The 11,834-nt window shown below is 44.3% G+C and overlaps 3 protein-coding genes across 8 annotated transcripts in view; 2 read left to right on the top strand and 1 right to left on the bottom strand.

Annotated features, from left to right (window-relative positions):
* Positions 1-2,533: 2,533 nt before the first annotated feature.
* Positions 2,534-4,564, bottom strand: LOC123040394 (probable LRR receptor-like serine/threonine-protein kinase At3g47570). Its single transcript, XM_044463273.1, has one exon. It carries the CDS (start codon positions 4,562-4,564, stop codon positions 2,969-2,971), a length of 1,596 nt encoding a protein of 531 aa, XP_044319208.1. The 3' UTR covers positions 2,534-2,968.
* A 1,851-nt stretch (positions 4,565-6,415) lies between these two features.
* On the top strand, positions 6,416-7,345 carry LOC542918 (19 kDa globulin). Its single transcript, XM_044484274.1, has one exon. It carries the CDS (start codon positions 6,527-6,529, stop codon positions 7,214-7,216), a length of 690 nt encoding a protein of 229 aa, XP_044340209.1. The 5' UTR covers positions 6,416-6,526; the 3' UTR covers positions 7,217-7,345.
* A 3,114-nt stretch (positions 7,346-10,459) lies between these two features.
* Positions 10,460-11,834, top strand: part of LOC123165521 (glutenin, high molecular weight subunit 12-like) — an 11,648-nt gene continuing 10,273 nt past the window's right edge. For 4 of the 6 annotated variants that reach the window (XM_044583481.1, XM_044583277.1, XM_044583347.1 and 1 more), the window contains exon 1: positions 10,460-11,826. In XM_044583481.1, the coding sequence (XP_044439416.1) occupies positions 11,048-11,826 (779 nt within the window). In that variant the 5' untranslated portion in view covers positions 10,460-11,047. Of the gene's footprint in view, positions 11,831-11,834 lie in introns of all 6 variants that reach the window. The other 2 variants (XM_044583535.1, XM_044583415.1) reach the window with 1 other exon arrangement.

Below are 11,834 nucleotides of genomic sequence, written 5' to 3'. Positions count from 1 at the left end.
GTCCCGGATGAGATCCCGGACGTCACGAGGAGTTCCGGAATGGTCCGGAGGTAAAGAATTATATATAGGAAGTGCTATTTCGGCCATCGGGACAAGTTTCGGGGTCACCGGTATTGTACCGGGACCACCGGAAGGGTCCCGGGGGTCCACCGGGTGGGGCCACCTATCCCGGGGGGGCACTTGGGCTGTAGGGGTGTGCGCCTTGGCCTGCATGGGCCAAGGGCACCAGCCCCAAGAGGCCCATGCGCCTAGGGATAAGGAAGGGAAGAGTCCCAAAGGTGGAAGGCACCTCCGAGGTGCCTTGGGGAGGAGGGACTCCTCCCTTGGCCGCCGCCCCCCCTAGGAGATTGCATCTCCTAGGGACGGCGCCTCCCCTAGGCTCCCTATATATAGTGGGGGAAGGAGGGCCTCTCACCCCACGCCTTTGGTGCCTCCCTCTCCCTCTCCAACACATCCTCCTCCTCCATAGTGCTTGGAGAAGCCCTGCCGGAGTACTGCAGCTCCATCACCACCACGCCGTCATGCTGTTGCTGGAGCCATCTTCCTCAACCTCTCCTTCCCCCTTGCTGGATCAAGAAGGAGGAGACGTCACGCTGACCGTACGTGTGTTGAACGCGGAGGTGCCGTCCGTTCGGCGCTAGGATCTCCGGTGATTTGGATCACGTCGAGTATGACTTCCTCATCCCCGTTCTTTGAACGCTTCCGCGCGTGATCTACAAAGGTATGTAGATGCAATCCAATCAATCGTTGCTAGATGAACTCATAGATGGATCTTGGTGAAACCGTAGGAAAATTTTTGTTTTCTGCAACGTTCCCCAACATATCATAGGAGAGAGCAATGATAGGGGAACTGTAATAATACCTATTGGGGATATCATACGCTCAGAAGATGAAATCGAGGGGGAGGAAACTACCAATACAAATGTAGAAGGTGATAATACATTAATATCTGAAGCGTATGAAAATCTTTCAGGTCAAGAGGAGATGGAAACAAAAGATGGGGAAGGTGTACCTCAGGAAGTTGATGAAGAAGTTGTGAATCAATCACAAGTACTAGAGGAGGCACCAACAAGTGAAGAAATGGCCCATGATGAGGGTGATGTTGAAGGTACTGAAACCCATATACCATCCTCTAGTACTCAAATAAATGATGAGCCAATTGCCTTATGAAAGAAAAAAAGAAAAGTAGATGTACCCGCGCGTCTGAAGGATTGTGTTGGATATAAACATGATCTTGCAAAATTTGTTTCGTATGACAGGTGTACTTCCTCTTTTAGGAGCTTTATTGCATCCTTGGATTCCATATCAGTACCTAAAGATTGGAAGGATGCAGTGAATGATCCTAAATGGAAAGCAGCAATGTTGGAGGAAATGTATGCTCTAGAAAAGAATAATACATGGCAATTGGTAGAATGGCCGAAGGGCAAGGAACCAGTCGGATGCAAATGGGTTTATACCATTAAGTGTAACCCTGAAGGTAAAATAGAAAGGTATAAAGCTCGGTTGGTGGCCAAAGGCTGCACACAGACTCGTGGTGTTGATTATGAGGAAACATTTGCCCCTGTAGCAAAAATGAATACAGTAAGAACTTTGATATCTTGTGCAGCTAATCTTGGATGGAATTTGTTTCAGATGGATGTAAAAAATGCATTCTTACATGGAGACCTTCAGGAGGAAATTTATATGCATATACCACCAGGTTTCAACACGGTACAAACTGAAGGAAAGGTCTTGAAACTCCGTCGTTCACTGTATGGCCTAAAACAATCTCCTCGTGCGTGGTTCGGTCGGTTTAGAAAAGCTATGCTGAAATTGGGTTTCAGCCAGAGCAATGCCGACCATACTTTATTTTATAAAATATGTGGTGGAAAATTGACGATATTAATTGTCTATGTTGATGATATTGTTATTACAGGAGATGATGATCAAGGTATTGAAAGAGTGAAGCAACATTTGAGGAACGAGTTCGAAGTCAAGGATCTAGGAGAAATGAGGTACTTTCTTGGAATTGAAGTCTCACGAAGCTCAAGAGGTATCTATCTATCTCAAAGAAAATATGTGCTAGATCTGTTGTCAGAAACTGGTATGTCTGGGTGTCGTCCAGCATTAACACCCATTGAACAAAACCACCGATTGACTAGTGAGTTAGGGGAACCTGTTGACCGGGAACAATATCAGAGACTTGTTGGCCGTTTGATCTATTTACCGCATACTCGTCCTGATATAGCTTTTGCCGTAAGCGTGGTGAGCCAGTTTATGCATAGTCCTAAAACTCACCACATGGATGCAGTAAATCGAATCATTCGGTATTTAAAGGGGTGCCCAGGTCGAGGTTTATTGTATAAGTCAAGTGGCAATTTACAAATAGAATGTTATACTGATGCTGATTGGGCCGGTTCATTAGATGATAGAAGGTCTACGTCAGGATAATGTACGTTTGTTGGAGGAAACATAGTTACTTGGCGTAGTAAGAAACAAAATGTTGTTGCAAGGTCCACTGCAGAAGCAGATCAGAGCTATCGCTCATGGAGTATGTGAAGTCTTATGGCTAAAAATCATACTGATGGAGTTGGGTCTATTCCAGGCAAGACCATTGATGATGTATTGTGATAATAAGGCTGCGCTAGATATAGCACATAACCCGGTTCAACATTGTAGAACAAAGCACATAGAAATTGACCGACACTTTATCAAAGAGAAACTTGACCAAGGAATAATATGTATGCATTATGTGAGCTCTTCAAACCAACTAGCGGATATTTTGACCAAAGGTCTCGCTGAAAAAGTGTTTTCTAGCTTATGTAGCAAGATGGGGTTATATGATGTGTTTGCCCCATCTTGAGGGGAAGTGTTGAGTTTAGTGGTAAATTTGTATTTGGTATGATGTACTAATGTGTAAATTATAAATGTTAGGAGGACAAGAGTGTAAAGAAGGAAGATAGAGATAAGGAAAGGAATGGACGGCAGCTCATGAAGTTGCTCCAGTTCTCTGTATTGTGAACTCCTCTCTCAAATCCCCTCTCAAATCCCTAGTTGATTCACACCAAAATTCGTTTCTTTTTGAGGGATTCAACACTTCTGGGATTTGCCCACTCAAGAGGTTCAAGGAAAGGTCCAGGGAGATTAACTCAGTAAGGTTGCCAAAAGTAGCTGGAATGCTACCCTCCAAATTGTTGGCTGAAAGGGTTAGCAGACTTAGTTGTGATATGTTGCCTATTGACGATGGAATCTCCCCATGGCATCTATTCTGAGATAGAGATAGTGCTTTGAGGTTGGATAGCTTTCCTATATCTGAAGGGATGGTTCCTGTGAAAAGGTTTTCCTCAAACGCAAGCATCGTGAGTTGGTAATATCTTCCTATGCCTGTAGGTATATGCCCAGCAATTTGGTTTCCTCCTGCTTTAAGAGTTTCAAGTTTTTGCGACAGATTACTGATGCTATTTGGCAAAATCCCTGAAAGGTTATTCAGTTGAAGACCTACAGAAAATAGGCGGCTGCAGTTAGCCAAGGAGGTCAGAAAATCCCAATCCCTTGACTCTGTAGCCTGCAGCTCATTGTCCCCTACTGCAAATGCAATCAAACATCCATTTTGGCCAATATTTGATGGGATCTGTCCCCGAAATCTATTCCCATGGAGAACGATAAGTTCAAGACCAGATATGTTTGACAAGGAGGCAGGAATCTGGCCTTCAAATTTGTTGTAGAATACACTGAAAACTGTCAGGTTAGGAAGCATAGAGCCAATATCTTGTGGTAGAGAGCCTGACAGTTGGTTTGACCCAAAATTGAGGTACTCAAGTGACGACATATTAAATAACACTGGAGGGATCAAACCTTGCAGGTTATTGACTGCTAGAGTCAGATATTGAAGGTTGATAAGCTTAGACAAAGTTGGTGGAACATGGCCGCTCATCATATTCTCAGCCATGCTCAAACGTTTCAGCGCTGTCAAATTGCCAAGCCATGGTGGTATTGGCCCATGCACAGAGTTACTTGTTATACTTAACACGGTGACTGTAGCAAGATCTGCAAACGAAAGAGGAATGGTACCCGAGATATTGTTGATGCTAATACCCATAGCAAGCAGCTTTGACAGGTTTCCCATGGCGGGAGGGATGGCACCGGACAGGGAGTTCATGCTCAGGTTGAGCCTGCGGAGAGCAAAGCAGTTACCAAGGCTAGGAGGGATCTGACCTTCAAGCTTGTTGTTGGACAAATCGAGTACGCGGAGGCGGGAGAGGTTCCCAAGAAATGGTGAAACCGTCCCGGAGAGGCTAAGACCTTGTAAGCGCGGTGCCATGACACTGCCCAGGTGAGTCCTGCTGCATTTCACGCCGGTCCAGCTGCAGAAGCCATGAGTACTGCCGTTGGAGCTGCTGTTGATTGTCCATGAGGAGAGTGCGCCCAAGGGATCCTTCGTGATGAGGGATTTGAATGATAGGAGAGTGGGGAGGTCGTCGACGGTGCTGATGGAGCTGGAAGTGGAAGCGGATGGGTTCAAAAGAAGGGCAGTGGTCATGGTGAGAAGGGCAAGAAACTGGAGGAGCCATCGTCTGATCTCCATGGCCAGGCAAAGAAAATCAATACCAGCTGCTGGTTGGGGGCGCCATACAAGTAGGAACTGCAATTGTGTACCATGCACCTATGATGTACTCCCTCCGTTCCCAAATATTTGTCTTTCTAAAGATTTCAACAAATGACTACGTACGAAGTAAAATGAGTAAATCTACACTCTAAAATATGACTACATATATCCGTATGTTGTAACCATTTGAAATGTCTAGAAAGACAAGTATTTGGGAACGGAGGGAGTACTAGTCAATGAAAATCAGGAGACTATGAGAGTTGCCCACAGCAGGGAAATACTATCGCAAAAGCGAAATAAATTAGAAGACTATGAGACTCATCGACGGCAGGGAAATACTATCGCAAAATTTTACATCTCAATTTCTTATGCACTTCAAAAATATTTAAACTTTGCAACTCTATACTTGCTAAAATACAAATTATATATATAAACATTTCAAAATAAAACTGACTAAAATCGCCTAATAATATCTGCAGCGAAGCGCAGGCTTTACACTAGTCTATCATATAGTTCCAGTCTCAAACAAAAGCAATGGAACACTATCTTGTGCCGATTTTGTCAAAACAAAGAACACAAGAAAATTTTCATTATTATTTTGACCTTCCATAGATTGCCCCCAGCATATATCTGTAAACTGATAAAAAGGGTCATCATTTTCAGCATCGAATACAGTTGTCAATTTTTCTACTCTGTGGTGACTGTTAGGATTAATTAATGATTATTAATTAAGGGATAATCCCTGCTTTTACTAACAGCAGGCAGTTGCATCTGCTGCGTCGGATCCCTGTCGAATAGGCACCTCCCTGAACAGACGCCTTCCTAGTGGTGTCTCTTCCCTTTGTATAAATAGCAGATCTCATCTTAGTAATAAAGGACACACAGTTTCATTACTTCTCTCGTTCTACTCTAACAGTGACATCTTCACTCTTTTGAACCAGACATCACGGTGGAACAATAGCTGCAGAGCCAAAGGAGTAAACATACCACTACCCTTTGTATCCGGCCAACCCGAAACTCATCCACCAAGTAGAAAGCGCCGGCCAGAGCAAGTCTTGCCATGCTTCACGCATTGTACTTTTCGCACACGGGAGTTTCCACTGGAATTTAGCATGATTTCAGACAGTCAAGCATGCAGACCATGAATTTTATGATGATTTCGACAGTCTAGCATGCAGACCACGGCAGACAGGCTAGTGCCCTACCGGCAATGGAAGTTTCTTATTGGCTTCACACTGAAGTTGAATAGGGCAGTGGTCGGACAGCGTTGCAGCACCTCACCGAAGTGACCGGAGTAGTATTAACATATCTTCCCGTCTTATCAGTTAAGTATTTTGGTTTGGAAGAGAGAATCCAGATGGTCACAGTGGTCTGAATTTGTCACTGCAACTTCGATACCCAGCGTTGGCCAGTTCCTCCTGAAATACCACTCAAAACAAGGGAAACTCCAAAGGAAAAGTACAGCTAAAGCTGATTGATTAACCCTTTGCATAGTTCCTATATCAGATTTAGGAAACCCTCAAAATTCATTGCAAAGTGTACAAAGTACAAACAAGATTATCATTTTTTTAAAAGGAGGATCATCCCCGGCCTCTGCATCAGAATGATGCATGCAGCCAGAACAAGATTATCATAGATGAGATTTTTCAAGGAACTATTATTATGGATAATTCCATACATGATCCTCATCATCGTGACTCATGACTAGTGCAAAAGACGTTACATGCTGAGTGCTACATCCATACTTACACGATAAGATTGTTGGCAGTAAAAGCAACTTTCCAGCTCATCCGACATTATCCGGAAATCGTTTATAGCAGACTCCAAAATTTGTCACTGCAACGTGATCGTCTCAGTTTCAATCTCAATCTCTTCAGCATCTCACCACACAACAAATAAACCACAATCGGAAACGCAACCACATTTCGTACTGGACTCGATATGGGCAAGTTCGTCTTCTTCGCGGTGTTCCTGGCGGCTCTGGTGTCCGTCTCCGCCGCCCAAGGCGTGCTCGAGCAGAGCCTCACGGACGCGCAGTGCCGGGGCGAGGTCCGGGAGAAGCCGCTCCTCGCGTGCCGGCAGATCCTCGAGCAGCAGCTGACCGGTCGCGCCGGCGAGGGCGCCGTCGGCGTCCCGTTGTTTCAGGCGCAGTGGGGCGCCAGGGAGCGGTGCTGCCGGCAGCTCGAGAGCGTCAGCCGCGAGTGCCGCTGCGCCGCCCTCCGCGGCATGGTGCGGGACTACGAGCAGTCCATGCCGCCGCTGGGAGAAGGGCGCCACGGCTCGTCGGGGGAGCGTCAACAAGAGCAGGGATGTTCCGGCGAGTCCACGGAGCCGGAGCAGCGGCAGGAGGTACAAGGGGGGCAGTATGGCAGTGAGACAGGAGGAAGCCAGCAGCAGCAGCAGGGAGGAGGCTACCACGGGGTGACCGTCGGGCGTGGTGGCCAGCGGCAAGGACAGGTGCTCTGTCACAAGAGGCCGCAGCGGCAGCAGGGAGAAGGGTTCTCCGGCGAGGGGGCGCAGCAGAAGCCGCAGGCCGGTCGCGTGAGGTTGACGAAGGTGCGGCTGCCGACCGCGTGCCGGATCGAGCCCCAGGAGTGTAGCGTCTTCTCCGCCGACCAGTACTACTACTAGGCTAGCTGATTGGTCGATGCAATGTGTGAGCTCTGATAATAAGTGTGACCTGTAATCACAATCCTCCATGCGGAAATGACAGTGATAATGAAAAGGCAATGAATAATGAAATGAGTTTATTCGGCAGAACCGGTTAAGTATCCCGTAACTCTTTTACTTTCAAAATTTAAAACGCGTGATTCACAAAACTCCCAAAAAAGTCACTAATGTATGCATGTACACGGCACAGGAATACAAAATAAATCTTGAAAACTCTTATGGGAAAATGCTTTTATTTGCAGGTCGAGGGCACATCACGATTTGAAATTATGGATCACCACATTTCATTTTCATTTTCAGTGCATCACATTTTTATTAAGGAATCTTTTTGGAACTTAAAAATGCACGCTTTTAACTTTTCAACATAAATGCCGTGGTTTTAGTTTGAACTAAAACCACAACATTTATTTTGGATGGGAGGGCGTGTAGTTATAAGTGATAGTACAATGTCATGTTCTAAATGACTGGATGGTGACAATTTTGAAGTGAATAAGTTTTGCGTTGACACTTTCTTTTTAAGGGAAAAGCCATCATGGTGACTTTATTCATAAGGTGTAAAAGTTACATCGGTTGCTGATTTCATTAAGATAAAAAAGGGAAGATTCCTGCTAGCTGCCGCCTGTTAGTAAGAGAAACATTAGAATTACAAGCTAAAATATGCGCAATTTGATTGGCTTCCCTAGGACAATGATCGAATTTGACATTCACAAAACCTTGACATAGAAAGGAGCATTCTTCGTAAATTGCAGACGCAACACCAATTGAATTGCCTCCATTCTTCATCGTGCCGGCAACATCATGGAATTTGAATTCAATAGAATTGTGTTACACCCCACCTGTCCAGCAAGGACCAGGCTATTTCAGAGGGCGATAGCCTCTACCATGGTAGCCGAGTTGATGTAGGTTACAACGCAGTTGCTTGCCTGCCATGATTATCATGAAGCACCACACCTGAAGCGTCATTCTTCTCGAGAATGATTAAGACCGCATCAACATTAAGTTTTACATAGTTCTCCGGTGGTTTCTCCCGGCCTCCTCTGCGAGTGCCCACCATTTTGTTTTTTGCTCGCTTGTAGTTAAGACATAGCGGTTGTTAAGTTTTACATATTTTGTACTGCACTTAGTATAACTATAATTATAACTATAATTGTATTTTTAGTACTATTAAGTTATACTTAGAATTGATTGCATGCTAAACACAATTAATAAATGGCGGATTATGTGACACAATAAACAACTATTGCCAAATTTTCTGCATGCATGACTTCACTTGGATTCCTTCCTAGTTTTTTCCAGGAATTCTTTCCTAGTTGATCCGCTTCCCCATTGATGCATCCTCGCCTCAGGCAAACAATTACAATCTCTAGTGGTGATGAATGCTTTGTTGTTAATACAAGTTTCTATTAGTTATGAGTGGAAAGAGAAGTAATATACACAAGTTTTTGCACCAAACCTAGAGGCAAGGCGGCATTGGAGGATTGAGCACGTTTGTGTTTTTTCTTGTGGGGATGTCTGCATTTGTTGTTGAGGTGGATTATGACAATCTATCTTTTGCCTGTTTTATTATTTGTTCAACAGTTTATTTGCTTTCATGGCTATCTCTTTTTGTTGCTGATACAATGATTAAGGTTAACAAAGCATAATTTAGCAACCACAAGATGTGTATTAGGAGTCAGGGTCGGGCCGGCAAACTTAGGGGCCCTGTGCCAAACTCTAAAAGTGGGCCTACCATTAGAAGAACGTCCGGCAAAGAGATGCACTGCAACATATGATCAAAACATCATCCATGATCGAGTACAATTTCTTAGTCCTTTTTTCATCAAAGTTATATTTGAAATATTTTAGAAAATTTGCCTTAATTTTTTCCCATGGCGTTTCCATCAAAAAATGTCTTAAAACCTACCTATATAAAGGCAATAAGGGAAAACACTTCAGGATACCTTCCAAGCTAAGGTGTCTTTCTTTAGATGGTATGCTAAACTGTTTCTCATGACGCCTCAAATCATCATTCTGCATGAAAAGACTAAAAAGAACGCTAACTATGGAGTTAAAGGTTTACAAACGAACGAGCGGACAAGGAGTCTTATATAATTCCAGTAGCATTTATTCCATTTTGCTTCACATAGAAAATGTAGCTGAGGTGGTCGATGTTTATTTAGGCTCGCGTGAGGTCGCCGGTTCGATCTCAAAAGCAACGCCGGAATATCCCATATAGATTTATTTTTCAGGCTGAGCGGTTCTGCTCGGGTGCCTCCAGCGTATGGGCTGAAATTCAAACCCCCTGCAAATCATGGGCCCTGTGTGGTTCGAACGGGTTGCACATGCCTTGGCCCGGGCCTGCTAGGAGTGTACCTGGATTATGTTGGACTATGGGAGATGAAAGGGATGTACTCCCTCCGTTCCTAAATACTTGTCTTTCTAGGCATTTCAACAAGCTTCATTTGAAATGTCTAGAAAGACAAATATTTAGAAATGAAGGGAGTATTAATTAACAGAGATAATGAAGCTTAGTTTTATTATATGTTTTGTTAATATCGACAAGAAACAAACAGCCAACTCAAAGTTGCAGTTACACAGCCGCAATCTTCTATATCTAAATAACATATTTTCCTCAACATGCAAGCATGCCACCTCAGCATGTAGCATGCATGGAAAAATGTCCACTTCAACAAGCAACCATGCATCAAAATTTTCATTTTACTAGGCTATTTATTTGATAAAATTTCACAGATATACAATAATCAAACCGAATAAATCATATGTGTTTTCAGTTTTGGTTCTCACACTATTACTCCAAATATAAATGTTTCATATAACCAAATTTCATTCAAATATACTGCAAAACATTTCCACGACAACATGTGGGGTACATCTAGTTATAAGGGAGTATTAGTGATGGCCTGCAAGTGATAATGCCAAGGAGAGAAGAAGTGCACCGTCTACAAAGGCCAGGGAAAGACAATGGACATGCAGAGGGGCGGGGGCGAGGAAGAAACACATGGAGATCATAGAAGAACATAAGAGGTTAAACATAGGAGGAGGATATAATGGACAATTAAATCCACATTACTTGAACTCATTTGGGAAGTGGAAAAATCCCCTATTCTGGTGTAAATCAAACTAATTGACGCGAGTTTTCTCTCAAGATCCTATGTTAATTTTAGACATGAATGACCAAAGGTTTCAGTTAGTTGAGTCTTGTCATCGAAAGGTGTTTACATAAGCCCAAAAATTCTACCAGCTTTTGGTACGGTGCGTCATAGCACACATAAATGTTGCGAGTCATTGGATAGATATTGTGAGTCATAGCATGCATTTGTGTTGCCTAAAAATTCAACTACATGAAAAGAAACAAAACATAAATGTGATTTTGAAAGATGATTTATCAACTTTCCTTATCCATGCAAGCTACCTTCCACTGCATAACCACTTCTTTTAGATAAAAATAGCAGATCGATATACAAACGTCTACACTTCTGTAAACAGTACCCAAAAGCCAGAATTAGGATTGAACTGATTACGTGGCTTTAGCAGACCGTCCAAAAATCTGTTTTGCAAAGCTCCAATTGCTCCTTGCTTATCCAGCTTCTTTTGTGTTGGCAAATTGCTCTTTTACAACTGACTTTATTCTTCTTGTGTTTCTTAGGCTGAACTAACATCACCGTACACACAACCATTGTCATGAACCTTCACCACGTCCCTATAAAAGCCCAACCAATCCCCACAATCTCATCATCACCCACAACACCGAGCACCACAAAATAGAGATCAATTCACTGACAGTCCACTGAAATGGCTAAGCGGTTGGTCCTCTTTGCGACAGTAGTCATTGGCCTCGTGTCTCTCACCGTCGCTGAAGGTGAGGCCTCTAAGCAACTACAGTGCGAGCGCGAGCTCCAGGAGAGTTCGCTTGAGGCATGCCGGCTGGTCGTGGACCAACAGTTGGCCGGCCGGCTGCCATGGAGCACGGGGCTCCAGATGCGGTGCTGCCAGCAGCTCCGAGATATTAGTGCCAAGTGTCGCCCCGTCGCCCTCAGCCAAGTCGCAAGACAATATGGGCAAACCGCGGTGCCGCCCAAGGGCGGATCCTTCTACCATCGCGAGACCACGCAACTGCAGCAACTCCAACAAGGAATATTTGGGGGAACATCTTCACAAACAGTACAAGGGTATTACCCAAGTGTAATATCTCCTCAGCAGGGGTCATATTATCCAGGCCAAGCTTCTCCACAACAGCCAGGAAAATGGCAAGAACTAGGACAAGGGCAACAATGGTACTATCCAACTTCTCTGCAGCAGCCAGGACAAGGGCAACAAGGGTACTACCGAACTTCTCTGCAGCAGCCAGGACAAAGGCAACAAGGGTACTACCGAACTTCTCGGCAGCAGCCAGGACAAGGGCAACAGATAGGACAATGGCAACAAGGGTACTACCCAACTTCTCCACAGCACCCAGGACAAGGGCAACAACCAGGACAAGTGCAAAAAATAGGACAAGGGCAACAACCAGAAAAAGGGCAACAACTAGGACAAGAGCAACAAATAGGACAAGGGCAACAACCAGAACAAGGGCAACAAC

The sequence above is a fragment of the Triticum aestivum genome, chromosome 1A (assembly GCF_018294505.1).
Source record: "Triticum aestivum cultivar Chinese Spring chromosome 1A, IWGSC CS RefSeq v2.1, whole genome shotgun sequence".
Classification (NCBI taxonomy): domain Eukaryota; kingdom Viridiplantae; phylum Streptophyta; class Magnoliopsida; order Poales; family Poaceae; genus Triticum; species Triticum aestivum.
Note: the sequence above shows the minus strand (reverse complement) of the source record. Positions and strands in the feature narration are given on the sequence as shown.